Source organism: Doryrhamphus excisus, linkage group LG20, assembly GCF_037039965.1.
Source record: "Doryrhamphus excisus strain RoL-2023G ecotype Guam linkage group LG20, RoL_Dexc_Guam_v1.1, whole genome shotgun sequence".
Lineage (NCBI taxonomy): Eukaryota > Metazoa > Chordata > Actinopteri > Syngnathiformes > Syngnathidae > Doryrhamphus > Doryrhamphus excisus.
The window spans coordinates 1911104-1936811 of NC_136376.1; the positions used below are offsets into that span (position 1 = coordinate 1911104).

At 40.4% G+C, this 25708-nt stretch overlaps 1 protein-coding gene across 5 annotated transcripts in view; it reads right to left on the reverse strand.

Annotated features, from left to right (window-relative positions):
• LOC131107793 (methylated-DNA--protein-cysteine methyltransferase) overlaps positions 1-25708 on the reverse strand; it is a 108861-nt gene that overhangs the window by 52940 nt on the left and 30213 nt on the right. For 4 of the 5 annotated variants that reach the window (XM_078787407.1, XM_078787408.1, XM_058058121.2 and 1 more), the window contains exons 4-5: positions 23502-23641; positions 15714-17225 (exon numbers count right to left, since the gene is read on the reverse strand). In XM_078787407.1, coding sequence (XP_078643533.1) covers positions 17097-17225; positions 23502-23641 — 269 coding nt within the window. In that variant the 3' untranslated portion in view covers positions 15714-17096. Of the gene's footprint in view, positions 1-15713; positions 17226-23501; positions 23642-25708 lie in introns of those variants that run through there. The other variant, XM_078787410.1, reaches the window with a different exon arrangement.

Genomic DNA, 25708 nt, shown 5'->3' on the forward strand with positions numbered 1-25708 from the left:
AACCTCAGTTAGCATCCGCCCCGGTTAGCGTTTTAAGTAAAAAAAATGTACACCTCAGTTTACGTACATTTTTTGTGTCTTGTTGTGTTAATAATATGCTGTGTGAGTCTAAGTGTGTTCTTAATTTACTTTTTTTTTGTTTGTTTTAGCACAAAACATCTTTAGTTTCTGACAAAGAAACAAAGCTAGCTAACAAAACGACCCCAGCGGGACACCTTTATCAACTCGACAGGTGATTGCATAAAACTAAAATGAAGCAAAATTACTCATCATTTAAAGAAACGGATGTAGACAGCCCCCCAATAAGATTTTATATAGAATACTGACAGTTTTTAATGCAGAAAACAATGAAATTATTGTTTATGCGCACTTTCTGATTCCTTACTGACTCACTTTTACTGAGTCACTGAAGCGAACCGGGTCATCGATTCACTCAAATCACCCGTCACCGAGTGGCAGGGTACATAAACACGCCCCTGTATATTTATTATCCGGCTCGTAGGGCTGAGTAAGTCGACTTTCAGCATCCAGTGGAACCTCAGTTAGCATCCGCCCCGGTTAGCATTTTAAGTTTAATATGCACCTCAGTTTATGTACATTTTCCGTCCCGTGACTTGTCGTGTTAATAATATGCTAAATGAGTCTAAGTATGTTTTTAATGTACTTTTTTTGGTTTGTTTTAGCACAAAACGTCCATAGCTTCTGACAAAGAAACAAAGCTAGCTAACAAAATGGCAACCACAACTGGAAGTCATCGGTTGACACAAAGGAAGTTGGTGTCTAACTAAAGTTCCAGTGTCGTGTAAAGGAGTCTCATGATACGAACTTCCGTCTTTGTATTGAGTTGTGGGCTCCTACAGAGCAGCTACACACAAAAGCTTTCCGGATCTTCCAGAATCTGCACCTCTTTCTGCAGTTTCACAGACTTCCAGCTTCGCACCCAAACAACCTGTTTTATTTACTCCACCCCCCCAGGACTCTTTGCTGGGATACTTCCTGATGTATTATCAGCATCCGTTTCTTCGGGTGCGCTGTCACGATAACGTATTGAGCATTCAGACGCCGCTGCTCTGGATGCTCTCCGAGCTGAGGTCCGATGACATCATGCGTGACGATGCTTTGAACTCTCCTAGCGTGACCAACAGCCATGTTAGTAGCAAGCACGGCTGTCGATGTTATTGCAGCTGATATACTACAAGAAATATTTCTTCATTAGCCGGCGCCGGGTTAACGGCGGCGTCTCCGCGGGTGACTCGGCCGCTTTCTAGGTGACCATCGGCCGGGCAGTTCAGGTGAAAGATTGCACGGCGGCGATAGCGGCGCGCACACAAAAGGGTCGGGCGGACAATGAGGCAGTCAATGGAGAGCTGGCGGCTGAAAGCGCCACAATGGCCGTGCATGCTGGGAATTGGGGCTCGGGCGATAGAAAGGCACGGAACCTTCACGGAGGCCATGGAGGACAAGCATTCAGAAAGGAGGTTTTGTTTGCGCTTTATCAATCTGCACTTTCCCAGGAGAAAAAACAATTCCACCTGACCTTAAAAGCTGAATATTACCTGACACCAGGGTGTCCTAACTTTTTCCTGTCAAATCAAAGGATGGCGGCGCCGCTTGGATGTTTCACATTCATCAAGCGACCACGTAGACATGCTAATGTTTGCTAATGCTAATGCTTAGCTTTCAAGGAAAAAGAGCTTGGATTTCAGCTTTGTGATGAACGTCTATTATTATTATTACCATTATTATTATTATTGTTATTATTATTATTATTGTTATTATTATTACATCATTATTATTATTACCATTATTATTTTTTATTATTACCATTATTATGTTTTATTATTACCATTATTATTATTACCATTAGTATTATTACTATTATTATTATTACCATCATTATTATTATTACCATTATTATTTTTTATTATTACCATTATTATGTTTTATTATTACCATTATTATTATCATTATTATTATTTTTTCCATTATTATTTTTACCATTATTATTATTCATTCATTCTTTTTCTACCGCTTATCCTCACGAGGGTTATTACCATTATTATTTTTATTACCTTTATTATTATTACCATTATTATTATTACCATTATTGTTATTATTACCATTATTGTTATTATTGTTATTATTATATTACCATTGTTATTATTATTACCATTATTATTATTATTAGAATTATTATTTTATTATTATTTTTTAATATCATTATTATTATTGTTTCCATTATTATTATTACCATTATTATTATTCATTGATTCCTTTTCTACCGCTTATCCTTATGAGGGTTATTACCATTATTATTTTTACTATTTCCATTATTATTATTACCATTATTGTTATTATTGCCATTATTATATTGCCTTTATTATTATTATTATTATCATTAATATTATTATTACTAGTATGAACCTTTTTTCCTTTAATTCCACTTTTTGCCTCCTTTTTCATCTCCATACTGTAACTTTTTTCTTTGTTTTTTTATTCTCTATTTTGTTTGTTGCATATTACAACTTTATATAACTTTATATTTGTTCTTTACTTTTTTATATTTAACTATTTTTGTATGTTATTTTTCCCATAATATTGTGACTTTACTGACCTGATATTTAAACTTTATGTTGTTTCTTTTTTTCATTTTACTGTTTAATTATATAAAAGAATGTGCCACCAAACAATGAAAAAACCTTAGCGGGCAACAAAGGACCCCCGTGCCGCCCTTTGGACACCCCTGCCGTTGTTCAGGAGCTTTAATGGATGTTTCTGTGATCGTGTTTGTGCCAACGTTTGTGCAAGACAAGCCCCATCAAACTAAAAGCATGCCAAGCGTTTATGTTGGCTGAGGCGGATCTGCTGAGCGAGCTTCTTCGTGCAAAACTCAGCTCACTCAACTTTGAGACCACGGAAGCTCTGACCTTTTTTCCCCCAACAAAACATTTTTTTTTGCTCCTAAATAGTCCGTGTGTGAATGGGAACATCTGATAATAAGCGACGCTCCCCGGGACGCAGCTTGGCAGCCCAAACCAGATCCCGACAAAGATTTCCACTTCACTCGCTGCAGTCGACACGGACGAGGAGCAAAGCACTTTGGAGAAAAAGAATCCATGAAAGTTGAATTTAGGTGCGGTTTGATCCTTCATCAACGTTGCACTACATTGCATTACATCCACTAATCATTGATGAGTTCGCCTCGGCGGCATAGCATAGCGTAGCGTAGCGTTCGACATACGGCCGAAAACTTGCTTCTGACGGTGGACTCCACCGTCGGCCGCTCATGTCGACATAAAAGTCGACACCTAAAGAAGACACGATTATGTTGACGTGTGTTGTAGACTTGCTAGCTTCCTCATTATTGCCGAGCTGTGCAAAACGACAACAGCATTAACACATGCACTTAGTGACTTCCTGTTCGGTGCAAAGTAAGCTTCAAAATTAAAAGCTTGAAAAAAGCTTGGAAAAGCTTTTTACAAGCTTAGAAATGTCAAGATTGGCACAAGCCAGAGTTTGAGTCCCCAGGCAGAGAGGACATAGTTCAAAGTAGAAAAAGGAGGAAAATACAAATACAAAAAATAGGAACAGGAACTAGCAAAAACACAAAGACAGGCTAACACCAACACCACCAGACCGGGCGGAGCGCAGACCGGGTGAAGTGCGAGGTACGATCTGGCAACTGTGCTTTAGCCATGCTAGTAAGAATGTAGCCTAAATATGCTTTTTAACATGATTAGAGCCCTATAGACGTGAAATAACACCCCTATAGTTACCTTTACACTCGGATTAAGCAACATAGAAGACATTAGATATATTCACACAATCTAGTTATTCAGAAAAAAAAACATTTTTACAAGAATAAAATCAGAATATTAAGAAAAAAAGTTGCAATCTAACAAGAAAAAGTCAGCATTGTACAAGCATAACATGGTAATACTACAAGGAAAAATAGTATTTTTTTAGTAACATAAAATATTTGAAAAATTTGGTTGCAGAAAAAGTTATGTTATTATTTAATTTCATGAATTTATTACTTCAATAAATTCTTCATTTAAATAAATGAGTCATTGCGCAATTAATGTAAGCTAATTATTATTATTATTATTGCATTTTGTCATCAGAGAAATAAACAAGGAGGAGTTAACATACTCTTGATTGGATTGGATATTGGATATCTACTACCCAGCATGCCTTGCGGGCATTTGGAAATAATAATAATAATGTTAAGAACCTAATGCCCGCGAGTCAGAAAGTTCGCCCACCCCTGGTCTAAACCCAGCTCACGTTCCCTAGTATTACGTTACCTCAAAAAGTACCTCAAATGACTCAAGTATCAAAAGTATCAATATTTTGATTTGGGAATCGATTTTGGAGCATGAAGAGCTGGTATTGGGAGTATTGATATTAGTGTAACAGCACTGTAGGTTCCACTTCCTGTTCTATGGTTATCATCACAATGTTCCTGTCCCATTAAAAATCCATTACAATTGAATGCGGGTGTGATACTTTGATATTTCATCAATGTTGCAGTGAATTTCAAAGCCACAAATGCAAGATTTGGCCACGGCGGGGGTACCTGTAGACCCCGCTTTCACCCACACGGACCCCCTAAATGTGGCCTTGTCTGAGAGCGTCGGGGCTGCAGGCGATAAAAAATAATATCACTGCAAGTGTACTTGCTGGTATAGAGCTCCTTTCATAGTCGCCCTCTGTAGTGCTTTGTCCAGTACTTCTGGATATGATATCATCTATTAATAATGTATTGGCAATGGATTACATAAAAAGGGAGCAGAAATAACATCCAATATTCATGCCCCCTGAGCTCGACTGTGTCCAATCCGTTTGGCCCATAAAACCTTCGCCCCATTTCCATATCCGCTGTGGGTCACGACGGGTCTGCCGCACAAAGGCGCTCAGAATCGCTGCACTCAGGACTGTAAGGCCGTAAAAAAAAAAAAAAAAAAAAGAAAAACGGGGTTTGTGAACAACCCCCCAATCACCCCCCACTTTGGAAAAAAAAAACTTTTCCGATTTGAGCGCCCGCATGTGCGAAACCCGCTGCTGCATTTCCCTGTTTAATTGCGCCACTTGAGAAATTGACGTGGCTGTGAAACATGGCATGCATCTCGCCGTTATTGCGGTCCCCTTGGCAGGGAATGTTGATACAACATCTGCATGCTATAGAAAGTAATGGAAGTAGCAGAGGTGGCAGCTGCAACTCTACAGGAAGTGTGCCATTTTCAGGCAGCGCCGCTGTGAGAAGCGCTAACTGCCAGCCTGGTCTTGCAGCCTGCCTGTGATTGCCAGGACGCTATGACAAACAGGCTGGGGATGGGAGTGTTGCATCCTGGGGGATGACAGCTTCTGTTTGATTGTCAATAAGGCTCATTAGCAGGAAAAATGGGGAACGCGGAAGGAGATGAAATGGCTCGAGACGCCGTCGCCCTTGCGCTTTCCTTCTTCTGTCGCGGCAAAAGCGTGGCATTAAAAGCAGAAACGTACAGAAAAGAAACATTTGAACATGACTATTATTATATTTAAATGATACAAAACACTAAGTCAAACTACACGACCTTTAAAGAAGCCTGTTTGCAAAGCGACGCTGCCGCCTGCTGGTGTTTTATAGGTACTACTGGTCATGAATAAGTTGTCAATTGGAGAGAGACTGTTCTGAAACTTTGATAATCGTTACAATACAATAAACAATGCAAGTGTTACATGTACGGATTATTATTATTTTTTTATTACCATTATTATTATTACCATTATTATTCCATTACCATGATTATTATTATTATTACCATTAGTATTATTTTATTACCATTATTATTATTATTACCATTATTATTATTATTACCTAATATCATTGTTTTATTACCATGATTATTATTATTATTATTATTACTAGTATGAACCTTTTTTCCTTTAATTCCACTTTGGAGATTGGAGACTGTTCTGAAACGCATCATAACTTTGATAATCGTTACAATACAATAAACAATACAAATGTTACATGTACGAATTATTATTTTTTTAATTATTTTTTATTACCATTATTATTTTTATTACCATTATATTACCATGATTATTATTATTATTACCATTATTATTATTATTATTTTATTACCATTATTATTATTGTTGCGTAATATTATTATTGTATTACCATTATTATTATTATTATTATTATCATGAATATTATTATTACTAGTATGAACCTTTTTTCCTTTAATTCCACTTTGGAGATTGGAGAGAGACCGTTCTGAAACGCATCATAACTTTGATAATCGTTACAATACAATAAACAATACAAGTGTTACATGTAAGGATGTCACACTGAACATTTTAAAGCGCACACAGAGGTAGATCAAGCTAGTTATGATAATTGGTGATTTATATTTAACTAATTGGATTGTATGTTCCCGAGTAAGTTCTAGCTCCTGTTCTATGGTTAGCATCATGCTTGTCCTGAAACTGCAATGTTTATGATTGTATATGCATTAAAGGACACCCGATATTTGCAAGTGTATCAGGTGTGGCGAAAAATAAACAAAAAAATAAATAAAAATAGCCCGTGCCAGAGATGTCTATCATGACGTCACGCAGGGAAAAATCCCAAGGGCCAATGTCGATAGGAGTGGCAGATTCTGCCGGAGCACACTCTGGTGGCTGTCAGTGGGAAAAAAACATGTAAGTCACTTCGGAGTATAAGTCGCAGGACCGGGCTAACCATGAAAAAAACTGACTTATTGATCGGAAAATACATGAGTACTAGAAAAATAATGTAAAAAAAAAATGCAGAAAATACACGTTCAAGAGGTCCGCAGTCAATTCAGTTGAACGTTTGGTAGCGTCATCTCCATCTTTAAAACATCACGCACACCTCGCACAAAAGCTCATTCCTGCTCCGAGTGGCTCTCATTTTAGTCTCCACCCCTCCCACCCCAACCCCCATCACCAAGTCTCAGGCAGCGGCGGCCAACAAAGCGGCGTGGAAGGGCCTTTCCCTGAAGAGTCCTTGTCACGCCGCGCCAAACCTCTGTGATTATCGTTGTTTTTGCAGAGAGTGTCCGTGTCTGCCAATACCGCTGTTCCATAAATGAATTTGGCCCCTCGTCAACGAATTACCTAACACGCAGAACTGTGTATGTGTCACATCCAATTCCAACTCACCGGCTTTGCTGGTGTGTGTCAGCTGGAGGACTTAATCATCAATCGTCAATCATAATAAGCCCGGTGCATTGATACCCCCCCACCCCCCTCCTCGCCATCCCCCGCCCGTTTCTCTTCTTGCACAGTTAAATAAAGTGGAAAGTGAGAAGTTAAAATTGACCTTGTTACACGGGGCCCCACTATTTCTAGTCCTAATTTAGTGTATGGATTAATTAGTCTTGGCATGTGCGTGTATCAGAATTCCGCCATCACATCGCCGTTCAAGCTTTTCAGAAACATCCCTGGAATGATTTCTGTCAGTCTAATCTGCATCCGCCGTCACGTCTTATTTATTTCTTTTTTTTTTTTTTTTTTTTTTTGGAGGGTGGGGGGTGGGATTTTTTTCAGCGCCTCACTTTTAATTAATACTTAATTGGACAATTTATAGAGAGGACTTATTCCGGCGTTAGCCTCTAATCAATAGCCTCCATCTCCCATCATGCAAAATTAATCACGCTGACCTGTTATCAGCACACACACATACACACATGTACACACACACACACACACATGTACACACACACATGCTACCTATGATGCTAACTGGCAAAGCCTGCATTTTACACGAGGCTTCAGGAATCTGGCTCATATTTTCCCTTCTCCCAGATCCAATCCTCCCCGTCATATAGATCGGGAGTCTGCGGGGGCCCAGAGGCGCTGACAGAGCCCAGATGCTCCTAGTCTGTCTGAGGGGTGGTGGGGGGGACTGTGGGAGACTGGTGCCATGGGGTCCTGGAGCCTCTTGAAATGCCCCCCCCCCACCCTTCCATCCAGCCGCCCCCTCCGTCAACAAGGACCAAGGCTAGACCTGCACTTTGTCCAGGCTGAGACACGCTCCTTCACCATCACCGCCGCCGCCGACGCCGCCGCACGCTCTCAGATTGATACGTGCCGGGAGACGAACGCTCACGTAAACGCGGCCGTTCCTAATTAGAGAAGCACGGTTCTGCTCTCGGGGTTCACAAGGTTACAATGACATACTGATACAAGGTTACTACACACACACACACTCAATGTTCTCATTTCATTCTGCTCCTTCTCATTATGAGAATCCTAAACAGAGGAAGGTGGTGTCAAACCCACGGCCTGGGGGCCAGATCGCTGCCACAGCATCATTTTATGTAGAAATAACCTGCGTCAATAAGATACCGTATTTTCCGGACTATAAGTCGCAGTTTTTTTTCATAGGTTGGCTGTTCCTGCGACTTATACTCCAGAGCGACTTATAAATGAAAATGTTTGTTGAATAAATGGGCTGCACGGTGGATGAGTGGTTTGTGCGCAAGCCACACAGCTAGGAGACCCGAGTTCGATTCCACTCTCGGCTATCTCTGTGTGGAGTTTGCATGTTCTCCCTGTGTGGGTTTTCTCCGGGTACTCCGGTTTCCTCGCACATTCCAAAAACATGCTAGGTTAATTGGCGACTCCAAATTGTCCATAGGTATGAATGTGAGTGTGAATGGTTGTTTGTCTATATGTGCCCTGTGATTGGCTGGCCACCAGTCCAGGGTGTACCCCGCCTCTTGCCTGAAGACAGCTGGGATAGGCTCCAGCACCCCCCACAATCCTTGTGAGGATAAGCCGATAAGAGGATAGAACAAAAAATGCGACTTATGTATGTTTTTTTCCATTTCAATTTTTTCTATTAATCTATTAATCTTAATTAATATTATTAATTAATATTAATTATGCATTTTTGGCATTGTGCGGCTTATACTCCGTAGCGACTTATAGTCCAGAAAATACGGTCATTTCTTATTTAAAGACGCACTGCAGTGTGATGACACATTCACTCTGGTGGTCCCATGATTACCATTTTTAATCAATTTAATCACAGTTTTCCATGAATTAATTATGATTAATCACCACTTGGAACCATGCTTGAAATATGACTGTATTTTATGTATCTCTATGTTATTGTATGTCATAAACAATACTTTCATTCATAAAAAAATACATGAAAAAGTACAGCAGCAAAACTGACAAATATTATATACAAACACATAGTAATGTGAGCGCGTTATTTTCAAATTGGACAGAATTTTTTTTTGTGTATTTTAACTTATTTGACACAACAAGCTTTTTCTTGGTCATCTATCCCCTTTTTCAAATTCATCATACAATTGTAGAATACTACTTATGTATATACTATATACTATCATTCACTCATTTATTCACTCATCACTACAATAACTTCATTTTTACACATTTTTATCCGTCGGTCTCCCCCGTTAAAAAGTGGCCAAACGTTAATCGCTGAGATGCGTTAAAAGAGCTGTTTCTTCCTGTCGTGCAAATGTAAACATGTGATGACTTCCGTGTCACCAAGCATGTTGACAATAAAGTAAAACATGACATACATTTGGGATTCACTACCGATTTATTAGATTTTATTTCCAAAAATACCGTATGTCGGTAACAACTTATAAATATGTAAAGATGCAGGTAAAATGTTCAGTACATCATTTTTACACGACTATGCTTTTATGCTCCAACGATTATGTTTGTCCGCCGCACTTTGTTCAGCGGTGCTTGAACGCACCGTGGTGAAAGTTATCATTCATGAGTGGGGAGTACGCATACGAATATTAGGGCTTAAGCCTGGACGGGCAGGAGGGTTTGAAGGTTGGGGTGGGGGGGTGGGGGGGCATGTGTCAAAGTAGTCATTTTTATGGGCGTCTCAATTTTTTTTTGGTATGTCCGGAACAGAACCCGAGTGAAAACTGTAAATCCGACACTTGAATATGTGCTTGTCACGTCGACATCTGACGTGAGGACGATTCATTCATGCGTTTATTGGATGATGATCATCAAAGAAGGGCTGATTGCGTAATATCAACATGAGGCCATTATACATTTATAAGGTTTCACAGCTACAAGCAGCCCTGGGAGAGCCCATGTGGACGGCGATGAGAATGAGTTTGAAAGAAGCCCGTAAAAAAAAAAGAGCATCCTCCCTCTGACACGCACAGATCATTACAAGGGCATCAAAGGAAGCCATGTTTGCGATGATATCGCTCTTTGTAGCGCGGCGTGGCGCGCGTCGGTATTAGATGCTGCTGTTGCTGTGGCAGCTGTCGTGGCTGGCTGGCTGGCTGCGCGGTGCCTTGGTGTCAGGGCCTCCGAGGCCAGGCGGTCCCGGCAGACAGACGAGAGGGGGAGGAAACCCGATAGCGCGGCCAAGCCTCAGTCTGTCTATGTGAGCTATCTATTCCTGAGCCTGTCTGCTGGACTATCTGCATGGCAAACACTCCTCACGCTCCTCCCAAAAGTTAGCATTCTTTTTTTACGAGCACAAACTTCTTGGAAATAAAAACAATAAACAAACAATTATAGCTGCAAGCAGCACTGAACCCGCCGTGGGGCTGTCCTACCAAGTCAGACTAGTGCTGTCCCACCAAGTAACACTACGGCTGTCCCACCAAGTCAGACTAGTGCTATCCTACCAAGTCAGACTAGTGCTGTCCCACCAAGTAACACTACAGCTGTCCTACCAAGTCAAACTATTGCTGTCCTACCAAGTCAGACCAGTGCTGACCTTCCAAGTCAGACTACTGCTGTCCCACCAAGTCAGACTAGTGCTATCCTACCAAGTCAAACTAGTGTTGTCCTACCAAGTCAAACTAGTGCTGCCCCACCTAGTCAGACTAGTGCTGTCCTACCAAGTCAGACCAGTGCTGTCCTACCAAGTCAGATCAGTGCTATCCTACCAAGTCAAACTAGTGCTGTCCTACCGAGTCAGACTAGTGCTGTCCCACCAAGTCATAGTGCTGTCCCACCAAGTCAGACTAGCGCTGTCCTACAAAGTCAAACTAGTGCTGTCCTACCAAGTCAAACTAGTGCTGTCCTACCAAGTCAGACTACTGCTGTCCCACCAAGTCAGAGTAGTTCTGTTCCACCTAGTCAAATTAGTGATGTCCTACCAAGTCAGACTACTGCTGTCCTACCAAGTCAGACCAGTGTTGTCCTACCAAGTGAACCTACTGCTGTCCTACCAAGTCAGACTAGTGCTGTCCTACCAAGTCAACCTATTGCTGTCCTACCAAGTCACACTAGTGCTGTCCTATTGCTGTCCTACCAAGTCAGACTAGTGCTGTCCTACCAAGTCAGACTACTGCTGTCCTACCAAATCAGACCAGTGCTGTCCTACCAAGTCAGACTACAGCTGTCCTACCAAGTCAACCTATTGCTGTCCTACCAAGTCACACTAGTGCTGTCCTATTGCTGTCCTACCAAGTCAGACTAGTGCTGTCCTACCAAGTCAGACTACTGCTGTCCTACCAAATCAGACCAGTGCTGTCCTACCAAGTCAGACTACAGCTGTCCTACCAAGTCAGACTATTGCTGTCGCACCAAGTCAGACCAGTGCTGTCCTACCAAGTCAATGAGCATGAACTGATGAAGACTGACTCGGGTGAAAGTCGAACCAGGCCAGTTGCCAACTATTCTATGCCATGAGCAGGACAGTGGGTAAACTTTTTTGTCACTTCTTGTCCCCACTGGGTGGCGCTGTGACTAACTCAGGAAGTGACCCATGCATAGCTTCACGGTGTCGTCGCTATCACACACGTTAGAGATCTGACCTTGTGGAGTCCAACTTTTAGCGTTTATATTTTTGTGGCATCGAGGTTTCCCGCCATACTCCGCCCACATCCAATGACGTACGCTAAACCCCTTCACAGCATCGTCTATTTATCGTCCAGTATCGGTGACTTGACTTTCAGGTCATGTGGTCCAAGTCCCGAGGAGGAGTCATCAAGAATAAGACCCCTGGCTCTGGCTTCCTGTTTGCTTGTGAACATGGCTTCCGGAGACTGTTTTTGTGCGTCCTGTCATGACATCTCCATCAAATTTGGTGACAATCGGGGAAAGGGGCTATTAAAAAAAAAAAACAATGAGAGTTCAGGGAATTTGTGTTGGAGAATATCGCATTTTTTTAGCCTGCCAGACGCTCTTGCAAACTTTGGTGCGTTTCATGCATGTTGAGGCCCCCAGAAAAGGAAACGGAAAAGAGTAATAACAAAGCGGTTCCATAGAACCTTTGCATCGTTCTACCGCCTGAAAAAAGTTGCTATGAACGAATCACAGCTGTGGCTGCAGGAGCCCACTCAGGCTAGCATGTCTCCACCGAGGGGAGCGGGCTGCAATGTTATGAGGAGCACAGACATGGAAGGTGTGTTTGGATTTGATGTGTGGGAGAAAATTGTTCTATAATGAGGAGGGGTGCCAGGATATGAGATGGGAAGTGGGGAGTTGGAGACAGGATGTAAGTTATGAGAAGGAAGCTAATGTTGGGAAATGTCGAGGCTGCTGCTGTTGTAAGCTCAAATATTTCTCTACTGTACGGGCCGCTGGTGATTAATGCAACCTGGCCGGGTCAGAACCCTCCGCTCACACTCGCAACACCACCAAAACATATTCTTCCTGGACTCAAATGAGTGTGTGTCACATGTGTGTGTGTGTGTGTGTGTGTGTGTGAGGGGGTTAATAAATGTTGAATCAAACGCCGCACGAGACACTCACACTCCTTAAGGGTTGCCCATTAGCGGTGTGTGGGTGCATGGGGAGTTTATCAGTGTCTGGGTGATTTATGAAGTCAGACTCAATATCATCCACTTCACCCACACACATATGGACGTGCACATGTGCGCACACCAACACGCGTGGCCTCGCAATCACGTGCACCCTCTGAAACGGGGAGGTGGTGGAGGTATTCGGGGTAAAATTAAAGGTTTTGCCGAGATTAACCGTGCAGATGATGAAAAGTGGATGTATGCTCGTGGTTCGGTTTTGAGCACATTAACAGCAAAGTGACGTTCAAGTACGCCACGTTTGCACAATTCAACATGTCTGAAAAGGAGCACATTTTTTTTTAAATACCAATACAAATAAAAGAAATCATTAATTTTTCAAGTAAAAAAAAAACACGACGAGACAAACGTATTTTACCGCCTTACAAAACAATGCAGGTACATTTTGTAAATTGACGTTAAAAAATATTAATGTCAACATTTTCGGAGACCGAATACACCACTCATGTTTTAATAATAAATAAATATCATAACAACGCAATAGTATCATCTTTCATTGTTGTAAAGTTGTGGAATTGTCATTAGAAACATGTATTTCCTCATATGTAATTCATACTGTCGAACATTGGCAGCATTTCTAGAAATGCTGGCTTTCCAATTGCATTAGTTTAGTTTAGTTTATTTCGAACATAAAAAACATCCAAAGCACAACAAACCAACCAAAATCAATACAAATAAAAATACATAGTATATTTAAACGTACATATGTTCGAAATAAGTAATAATAATAAAATAAATTATTTAATGAAACATGAACTTTTCAAGTAAAAAAAAACCATGACTGGACAAACGTATTTTACTGCCTTACAAAAGAATGCAGGTGCATTTTGTAATGTTTATTGTTCCATAACTTGACGTTAAACAATATTGTTGTCAACATTTTCGGACACCAAATGAAGCACTTTTGTTTTGATAATAAATAAATATCATAACAACGCAATAGTATCATCTTTCATTGTTGTAAAGTTGTGAAATCGTCGTTTGAGACATGCATTTCCTCATATGTAATTCATACTGTCGAACATTGGCAGCATTTCTAGAAATGCTGGCTTTCCAATTGCATTAGTTTAGTTTGGTTTATTTCGAACATAAAAATACATCCAAACCACAACAAACCAACCAAAATCAATACAAATAAAAATACATAGCATAAATAAACGTACACATGTTTGAAATAAATAATAATAATAATAATAAAATAAATCATTTCATGAAACAAATAAAAAATATGACTGTACAAACATATTTTACTGCCTTACAAAACAAAGCAGGTGCATTTTGTAATGTTTATTGTCCCGTATATTGACGCTAACCAATATTGTTGTCAAAACTTTTGGAGACCAAATACACCACTCGTGTTTTGATAATAAATTAATATCATAACAACACAATAGTATCATCTTTCATTGTTGTAAAGTTGTGGAATTGTCGTTCGAGACATACAATTCATACTGTCGAACATTGGCAGCATTTCTAAAAATGCTGGCTTTCCAAGTGCATTAGTTTAGTTTAGTTTATTCCGAACATAAAAAAACATCCAAACCACAACAAACCAACCAAAATCAATACAAATAAAAATACATAGCATAAATAAACGTACACATGTTTGAAATAAATAATAATAATAATAATAAAATAAATCATTTCATGAAACAAATAAAAAATATGACTGTACAAACATATTTTACTGCCTTACAAAACAAAGCAGGTGCATTTTGTAATGTTTATTGTCCCGTAAATTGACGCTAACCAATATTGTTGTCAAAACTTTTGGAGACCAAATACACCACTCGTGTTTTGATAATAAATTAATATCATAACAACACAATAGTATCATCTTTCATTGTTGTAAAGTTGTGGAATTGTCGTTCGAGACATACAATTCATACTGTCGAACATTGGCAGCATTTCTAAAAATGCTGGCTTTCCAAGTGCATTAGTTTAGTTTAGTTTTTTCCGAACATAAAAAAACATCCAAACCACAACAAACCAACCAAAATCAATACAAATAAAAATACATAGTATATATAAACATACACATGTTCGAAAGGGAGTGGGAAGAAGTCAAAACTTATCTAGTCCCAACCCCTAACCACCCAGATTCCAACCTCATCACACAGAAAAAAACCCATTAAAGAGCATCATGTCTTCTTATGCCATTTTTTTATTAGGACTGATTAGAAATAAAACATTTTACGGCAGAGGACTTTTTTTGTCCTCCCTGGACATGAAAGAGTCGTAAATGAAAGGCACACCTGAGGGTTAATTAATGATACATGAAAGAAATATATTGCCTGATATCGTTGATATGGCATACATGCTTCTGCTGTTATTCCTTTGTGGAGTAAAATACGGGAAAATAAACGTGATGCTTCAATTCCAGTCGTTTATGGTGAGTGTGGTGCAAAGGTCTTTGTCCTGTAGTTTTGTCGCCAACAGGTTTTTATACCACAATTCATGGTTTTATGCTGTTTTTATTTATTCTTTTTTTTATGTCTAATGTTATTGTTCCTGTACTTAACGTCACTCTGTCCTCGGGGAATTGCATATTTGAATGAAAAGTTTGATAAATATGTCTTTAATAAACGCAAACATCAACAAAACTGTGTCAGTCTTTGTTGTGTTGTGCCTGTTGTGATATAAAACTAACAATAACGCTGCTAGTACCGATATATCATGTAAAAGTAAGCAAACTAATAATAAAAAAAAAGGTGTAGAATATGAAATAAAAGCAGTGCCTTGGGTACCTGAGCAATTACTGGGCCAATTACTGGCAACACGGCTGATGCTTTGATGCTGGTCTTGTTTTCAGTTTGGTTCAGACAGCAGCAGCAAACTTCGTTTGCTAAATTTGCAGCATTCCGTGGAATTTAGTTAGCCACAAGCAAAAAAAAAAAAAAAAAAAGAGGAAAAAAAAAAAAGGAGGGTGCTTACAGTGCACTTCAGAGTGTGCCTGGCTTAAATGGGACCCCTTGTGGCTGTGTCACAACTCCCTTCGTTAGGGGGCTGACTGTAGCCTGTAGTCACCACAGGCATCATTAGCCCTCTGTGAAACCACAGACTGGCTCTCATTCTTCATCTGCCTGTCTCCACATCCACGCTTACCGACGACGGCAGCGCCAGCGAGAGCCTGACGGTCGGAGGAGGAATTCAAAAATGCAGCAGCAAAAAAAAAAAAAAAAGTTCAAATGTATTCAGAAGGAATTGGATCAGTAAAGGTTAGAGAGCTGAGGTTATTTTGGGAGGGTGGATTATTAAGGCTACCTGGGCTGCACAGAGGAGGAATAACTATGGACATGTCAGGGTCACTCCGGAATTGCATTAGACAGTGAGCAGAATCAGGAATTTAATAGGAGGAGAGATGAGAATGAAACCGTCAACGCAACAAAAGATCCTTAAGGAGGGTGGAAGGGGCTAGTGGAAGTGTTCTGTCAAACCATCCACACACACACACACACACACACACACACTTTACCCGTCGTTCCCCATATGGTCCTTCCCAGATAAAATAATTCCCCTCAAAAGGGATTAAAAGCGAGAAATAAAATAAGACATAAACATGTAAGTCACGCCTGCAACGTGCAGGATGAATTCCAGGTTGAAATGTTGCACGTCGGTTTTTTTTTTCCCCGTTCTGTACTGCCCTCTAATGGAAAACACTCCGGAGCGGAGCAGCTCTGACAAAACAGACAAGACGCGGAGGAGCCTCATCAGAAATCAACTTTCATTTATTGTTAGTAAATGCAATTAAAGGTGATGAAAAGGGCTGTAATTTGACACGTGCGTGGAGCTTAAAGCGCTGTATATAATGCATAAGACGGCGTAAGGTGTAAGACGCGAGCAAACAATGAGCTCTAAATGGAGACAAAACAAATACTCCACTACAAAGCTTTGGAGCCGCAAATTTCTGAGCCTTTATCACTGGATGTCGAACAAAGCACTCGCTTGGCAGGAAATTAAAAAGCCAACGAGAGGTACAAAGACTAATTCTGCTCAGGAAAAAAAACAACAACAACAACAATGCGAGAGACATATTTTTAAGGGAATAATAACGCTTTAGAAAAAGCATTCCAGCACTATCTGGCAAACGCAGCGTGGGACCCACGGGAGCATATGTTTGTAATTCCGACTCTTCTGTTTAAGTTATTTTTGTACATTCTAATTCGGCAACAACTCAGTTACTACATTAACTATGCAGCACCTCTATTCTTGGATTTAAAAATATGAATATTTACACATAACCGTGTGTGTGTGTGTGTGTGTTTTCTTGGACAGTTGGCGTCCGCCGTGTCAGCCCTCCTCGCGCCGCCTCTCGTGGGCGAGGAGCCATTGTTTGAGGTGGTCGCCCCTGCCGCCCATGTACGGGCCGCTCTGGCCGCTGCTAGAAATGACTCGGTGGCAGGGGATGATGAGCGGAATCTGGCAAACAAAAGAGGAATTCATCCCTGAGGAAGCGGACGTGCAACTTTTGTAAATGTTGTGCAAGCACATCTCGGGATCACTTTGATGTGGTGTCTTTTTCTGGAAAGGTACAATTATCTTTCCTGTTTTCGCCCCCTCCGTATATTAAAATTCACTATGGAGAGTTGGATTTTAAGAATAACTCTATGAAGTATGAAAAAAATAAAAGTAGACGTCGGAGGGTAGGAGTAGTAGGAATGTATTATGTATGAAAGAGTCAGCGAGTAAACGGTGCAACTTTGAAGGAAGCGACGTGTCGACAATATCAATCTGCACGCGCATGTTGTGGCCGTACTTAAAACCATCCATAACCGAGGCGATTGTTCCCATAGGAAAGACGGGAAATGCAATTTATCCCTTTCAGACGATAAATACATTTGATTTATTTTTGCCGAAAAACGATATGCCAATATTGTCCAACTCTCAATTTCCAAAACCAATATTGCATTTTCATGCTGATATCCGGTCAATAATTATCAAACTTCCCTATTTTTTACAAAACTGAAAACAATGTAAAGTAATTGTAAATGATAACCGCATGGAATTCATAATTCTTGCATATCCTGGCATTTTTTTTAATTAAATTCAATAGTATTTCCCACCTTCAAACTACTGGCACTTGCAACTTTCTTTGGCCCCATGGAAGGTTATTTAGCAGTCATCAATGCAAAGCAAAACTCGAATGGTTTGAAAACCAGGGCGTATGAAAACCGAGGTTTTTACGGTACATTGGAATTACATTTGGGAATGGATGGCAAAGGGCGTTTACACTCATGGCCATCGGTTCCAGACAATGGACGCCCTCCGTGAAGCCATCTTCAGCACCTGGAGCAACATCCCGACTCGCCTCGTGGACACGCCGGCATCAAACGTAAAGTAAATAACAATACTCATTACGCAATGTTTTGTTTTGTTTACAATAAATTGCTTACTCATTCTTTCAGTCTAACTCCCATTCCGCTTTCTGCATTTTGCAATAAATAAAATAAAGTTTATTGTGTTGGAGTCGAGCGCTGCTGTTGATGTGTTAAGGAAAAGGAAAAAGGAAAAGACTGTCAATTTTCCAGGATGTTGGAATCCATCCACTGTCACGGCAGAGAGGCGTGGCTTGCCATGACATGCGTGCGTTAATTAGCCTTCTGTAAGTAATGAAATAAGGGCGGCACGGCTCACAGCTAGGAGACCAGGGTTCGATTCCACCCTCGGCCATCTCTGTGTGGACTTTGCATGTTCTCCGGGTACTCCGTGTTCCTCCCACATTCCAAAAAAAAAACTCCAAATTATCCATAGGTATGAATGTGAGTGTGAATGGTTGTTTGTCTATATGTGCCCTGTGATTGGCTGGCCACCACTCCAGTCCAGGTGAACCCCGCCTCTCGCCCAAAGACAGCTGGGATAGGCTCCAGCACCTCCGCAACCCTCTTTAGAATAAGCAGATAGAACTTGCCTTCCAAGAGGACCTAATGTCTGTTTTGGTCAAGTAGTTCGTAAAATAAATTACTCGCTAAAAAACGCAAAAAATGCGACTTATGTTTTTTTTTCTACCTAATTATGCATTATATGCGACTTATCGTCCAGAAAATATGGTACGTCATTTCTTATTTAAAGACGAACTGCAGAGTGATGACACGTTCACGTTTAATCATGAATTAATCATGATTAATTACCACTTGGAACCATGCTTGAAATATGACTGTATTTTATGTATCTCTATGTTATTGTATGTCATAAACAATACTTTCATTGATAAAAAAATACATGAAAAAGTACAGAAGGAAAAATGACAAAAAATTGTCAATTACAATTATTAATTGTACAATTACAACACCCTCGGCCAAAGACAGCTGGGATAGGCTCCAGCACCCCTGCGACCTTCGTGAGGAAAAAGCGGTAGAAAATGAATGAATGAAGTAATTAAATACATTTGTTATGTTTGACATCCCTAATTAATACGTGGAGTTATTTGCTCACTCCGTCCAATCATCTTACGCCGTTTATCGATAAAGTCAGCCATTTTAGCATAAGTTGGGAAAACAAAGACAACAAAACCAAAAACGCCATAACAACCGGTTTGATCGCACTCGATCCCGCATTCGGGGTGATGGCTGAGTCTTTGGCAATAAATGTTTTCCACTCTTTCAAAAAAAAGTGTAAAGCAAAGAAGCAATCAAAAATTAATGGGTAAAAACACCAGCAGGATGAATATTCAATGGAGAGGGTGTCAACATTAAGATCTGATAACCCTGTGATCATTAAAAACAGGAAGTCGGTGGAGCGTTTACTCTTATTGCAGACGACTGCCAGGGGGGGTCCCGGCTTCTTTGTAAACTAAATGGCTGGAGAAAGATTAAACAAGCCAGCCTAAAACACTTCCATCATTGTAAATTCACAACAAGAGGAGCGGCCGTGCTCGCAATGAATCACAGCAATTATTCCAAGGGAAAAATCCCCCCCCCCCCCCCCCAATTGATTCGTGCAACACGTTAACCCTCCTCTTGTGTTAGGGGCGTCACCGACCCGTTTTACATTTTAATGCATAAAAAGAATCACATAACATTTGTTTATTGCATCGAGGCTTTTTGACTTTGTCAGGAAACTCTATTTCAACAAAATAAAACCAAAAAAAATTTTTTTTACTACATTTTAAAATGGTCTGGTTGAAATTATGACCACTGTATTGTTAGGGTCGGTTTCGACCCGGTTATAATAATATCACTATAAAGCAATATTTTGAGCCATAAGTGTAAAATTAGGAGAATTCACTTATTTTGATTATGGAAAGAATGGCCAGAAGTACAGTAAAGTACAGTGAACCAAGATCTGGACCTGTTTTTGATTTCAGATTATACTAAAGTTCTGTTGCTGAAAACAATAACATTTTCTACTTTTTTTTTTTAACATTAATATATATGGGTCATAATTCACCCGAACACCATAGATCAGGGGCCTCAAACTAGTGTCCTGCGGGCCACATTTGGCCCGCGGGCCGCGTGTTGATATGAAAGTTTGATATTGATGCTGTATGGTATCATGTACCCAGAAAAAATTATTACGTTTGATTAATGTTCATGTTAAAAGTTAAATAACTGTTATCCTCCCTATCCGTGTGGAAGTGGTAAGTTTTTGGCTATTTAAGTTTAAAGGAAATAACTTGAAGGCTACCGTTTAGGGTCGCTAGCTCTCTAGTTTGCGAGTTAGCATGTGTCTCAAGACCCTGCAGTTGCGCAATATGTTGTAAATAAAAAGAGTATAAATGTGACTATAGTCGTGTTTTGTCATGTCTACAGGGCTCTAATAATGCTTTGTTCATTTTAATCTGAAAAAAAATAATTTGTCTACCCACCAACTATATGTGGTTTCCTAAGTTTTAATTATTTGCCGTTTTATTATTATTATTATTATTATATTTATTTATTACTGATTGATTGATTTTCTTTATTCTTGATTTGTTTATTTATTTTTCATCTTATTTTGTGTAGAAAAATAAAAAGTAAGATATTTGAGATCAGTGGAATGTTTTATCAGAGATTTTCTTGTAGAAAATCGGAACAAAAGCAAAGTTTATTAATTTTTCTGTTTTTAATAAATGCGTTCTTTTTGGAAAACCTAAATCGGCCCAGTCTCACCCAGACCCTAGCTCCAGTGGCCCCCAAGTAAATTGAGTTTGAGACCCCTGCCATAGATGTTTCTGTAGTTATTAATACTAAAATGAGAAAATAATGAAAACTAATTGATTTAAGAGATATGTTCTATAGCTCTCAGTAATAGCCAAGTAACAAAAGAATTACATTTATGAATATGATTCTTTTGAGGTTCATTTTACCATTTTTGGAAATTGAAATGGAGGGGTATAGTGACAAAAAAGGCCTCCATGCCCACAACTAAAGTATTAAAACCAACATTTTTATTGATGAGGAAGTATAAGAAGGTAACTAAGACATGAGAAGCAAATTTGATGGTAACTTATTATTTTTAGTGTATTTTATAGCTGATTTAATACATGGGTCAAAACCGAGATGATACCAGAAATCTAACACAAGAGGAAGGTTTAAAAAAAAAACGGCACTGGCGGCGCTGCGGCTGTAATTTCTAGTTGATCATAACTTGATGGCCGCCATGGCGCATAAAAGTTGGATGCGCCGCGCGTCTGTGTTGAGATCCGTCATTAAACCCGCTCCGGCATCAACAGCAATAAAACTTTCCGAGCCCCAGATTAACCTTGCAGACAAGAGAAATACCGCTGCGCTCTTCGGATCGATATTGTTCCCCAGGTTTGTCGGGAGCGGGGGTACCCCTCAAGGCTTGCGGATCTGCCTCCTGGCTGCGCGGCGGCTGAGTGAGGATGCTCCACGCCGGGGCTTATCAATACTCAAATCCTGGTGAGTGTCACGGAGAAGGCGAGGATCGATTGAGCACACTGAGCTTTTCGCAGCTGAAGCCCGAGCCGAGCGGCGCTGCTGACGAGTAATTGACACTGACAATCTGACTCTGGATCAGTATCAGTGGCTGAGGGCTCAGGCTCCCATCCTCCCTCGGCAAAGAGGGGAAGAAGTGTGTGTGTGAAACAGAATAAAACAGAGAATATTATTCAGCCAACCAGAAGCAATGCCAGTGGCGAGTGTACCTAATAAAGTATGTACAAAAAGAAGGGTTACATAATGTTGGCGTATAAGAAGCAGTGGCTGGCTCCATTTGTGTACCAGAGTTGTTCCGACGGCGGCGGCGGTGGCGCCCAAAGCGCTACACGGACACGGCTAAACGGCCTTTGATCAGACGGGTTTGATGAGGAGGAGACACACCGTTCGCCCTCTAGCCCTGCATCATCGGGCCCGAGAAACGAGCCGGGCCAAAACGAGCGGGTCGGGATTCCTCCGTCTGGCATTTGCAGACAATAAAATGTTCTATTTAGAGATATTTATTGACAATACCTCATGTTGTGGTTGTGGTTGGCAGGGCTGGTTGGCTTAGTAGAGCTGCAACAATTAATCAATTAATCGATGATTAATAGGTTATCCCAAAATAGATTCATAGATTTTTTTTCCCGGATAATTTCCTTAGTCATCCATGAAGGCAGACTTATTATCTTTGTGTTTAAGGCCAAGCATTGCTTCGTATTACTTTATCCCGTCTACAGCAAGGGTGTCCAAAGTATGGCCTGGGGGCGACCCGCAGCTTGTTTTCCGTGGCACGTTGTAGAAATTCAATGAACTTAAGATGAAAACCCCAAAAACATCAACAATTGGGGAGGAAATAGAGCAAAAGGTGAAATGTAGCATTTACGGTACTTTCATTTTTCCATATGTGGACCTCGCTGGATGAAATAGTGAGCCCCCCCCCCCTGGACGGATAGGACGGATAGTGAGACGCAGGGCAATTCAATCAGGGTATCCAAAGTGTGGCCCGTGGGCACTTTGTAGAGTTAAACAAGAAAAGTAAAAAAAAAAAACACATAATATGAATTATAAAACTGAATAATGTATGGGGAAAAAAGGTCATAATATGAGGGGAAAAAAGCTTCATTTTGGGGGAATTAAGTAGTTGAACTGTTAAAATAATATAATATAATATAATATAATATAATATTTAATTCATTCATTCATTCATTTTCTACCACTTTTCATAATATAATATAATATAATATAATATAATATAATATAATATAATTTAATTTAATTTAATATAATATAATATATAATTCATTCATTCATTTTCTACCACTTTTCATAATATAATATAACATAATATAATATAATATAATAAAGTAGAAATATTATGAGCAAGTCATATATATATATAAATGTACAAGAGGAAAGTTGAAATATTTATAAAAATAAAAAAATATTGATAAACTTGTTTCCCCTTTGACACCAACGATAAACTTCTGTGATTTCAACGTAAAAAAAAAAAACAACAAAAAGTGACGCCATCGAAGAACCAGGCCATCGTCCACATTGAATTGAAATGATTATAGATTATATGATTATAGATTATAGTCACTATGATTTTGTTGCTTAGAACTGAGTTGCAGATAAAGAAGGTGCTTGTCAATCAACTTCGGCTAAGTCATTATTTAACAGTGCCAGTCATGTGACCGTGCCTCATTAAGGCAGCATACAGTAGACGTGTGTGTGTGTGTACGTATGTGTGTGTGTGTCCACTCATAAAAGGTAATTTTCTCTCCGGATAATCTCACTAAATAAGTCAGACCCGTCAATCAATGTCAGCCACGCTTACCGGGTTCCTCCTCATGGCTCCTCCCACCGCCCGCGCCGCTGCGGGGTTTCCCGCCATCTCTGCCAGGCGCTTGTAGGAGACCGTCTCCCCCATTTTCACGTCTTTCATCAGGACGTGCAGCACGCGACTGGTGAAGGTATCTTCATGAGAGACAGAAAAGAAGAAGAGATGATGGAGATTTCATCATTTCATCAATCCGACTGCGGCACATGAGGAGGAATGGCGCCCAGAACAACAAGCACGACTTGAAAAAGTTGGCCGCATTGAATTCCACTTCTCCATCCGACATCCATATTCAACAGCTAAATACATAGAAGTCCCTCCACTTGACCTTAGAAGCAGTAATATTATGCTACAGCAGCTGATGTGAGCAAATTATTACTATGGCAGGGAGAAAAAAAAAATCTAGGTTATGCATTGAAAGGTCACGTCTAAAATTAAAAAAGTTGGCTCCTTCATTTAAAAGGATTAAGAGAGGCCAAAAAGACGGCAAATCTGCTCCAGATTTTTAATAATAATCATTTGAATGTTGCATACCATTTGTGGCAGGCGGATGACTTTGAGGTTAATCAGACCAATTTGTCCTTTTAATTGCTTTCTATTCAGAGTAGATTCATTATATCATCTTCACTTAAACGGCAGAATTCTTCAAATCATCCGCAGCTTAACCCGCCACATTAACAGCTCTGATTTCATTAGCACTTTAGCACTAGCTTTATCTTTTTCTCTGGCTTATTACGGCGGAGCGTGTTTGTCTAGATAAAGAACAAGCAAGAAGAGGCGACGCGCAGGAAAAACCTTGAGACGCTTTTTGCGGCAAGCGAACGCCACTTTGCACACGGGAGAACAATAGTCTCGTTATCAAGAGGGGGTGAACTTCTTCCCGTGTACACAAACGCGCATATAGTCGGTCATGAAAATTCAATTAGTGATCTCCCATTCTCTCTCATTTATATGGTCTAAGAGAGCACATGACAAGTGATCTAGGAGCAACCCCCCCCCGCACCCGCCCCCCCCCCTAAATTGGCATTGTGTGAAAACATGTCACACCCCTGTCTCACTTCTACAGAGTGAACATCCTCCGCTCCCCAGGCTCCCCTCGCTACCTCATAGTCACTCTCCGCTACACAAAGCCACGCGAACAAGGCAATTTGCCTAAACTGGGGGGAATAAGTGTAAAACCTAAAGGGGATACGTTTGATTGATGCGCACCCATGTGACTTCTTTGTCTTCAACAAGGCCCGTAGGTACTGTTTAATAATTTTTCAGGTAATAATCACGCTGTCAACGAGATGACGGGCTCCGACGCAGCTAGAGCCAATGTTATGACGAGGGAAGATACCCCCCCCGCCACTCAAAAAAAAAAAAAAAAAAAAACACGAGTAAGTGGCTTTTGGCCGCATACTGATGGCGCTTTGTCACTCACGTGCAGACGACAAGTTTGCCCAGACTTTGGCGGTGACAAATCCCGCGTCGATGCCGGCGACAAACAAGCAGAAGTCATTGCTTTACATAAAAGCAACCGCAAGCTCCTGCTGTTGTTTTTGCCCCCCCGTCCCCCGTCCCCCGTCCCCCCAAACAAAACACACACGAGTTGGGTATGCACCTCAGCTTTAAGGTCACTGTTCGGGAATAAAATACACAACATAAAACTCTTAATGTTTGCTTAATGATTTTCCTATGAATACAATTCACGTAATACTTAATAGTTATATGTAATATATCATATTAAAAATGGATGGTTTGTGGGTTGCACGGTGGTCGGGTGGTTAGCGTGCACACAGCTAGGAGACCCGGGTTCCTTTTCATCATGAGAATCCTAAACAAAGAAAGGAGTCTTTGGTGTCAAACCCACAACCTGGGGGCCAGATCGATGCCACAGCATCATTTTATGTAGAAATAACCTGCAGCAATAAGATACCGTATTTTCCGGACTATAAGTCGCACTTTTTTTCATGGGTTGGCTGTTCCTGCGACTTATACTCCAGAGCGACTTATAAATGTAAAAAATGCACGGTGGTCGAGTGGATAGCGCACAGGCCACACAGCTAGGAGACCCGAGTTCGATTCCACCCTCTGTGTGGAGTTTGCATGTTCTCCCCATGCATGCGTGGGTTTTTTTCCGATTGACTTATAGTCCAGAAAATACGGTACTTCATTTCTTATTTAAAGATGCACTGCAGTGTGATGACACGTTCACTCGGGTG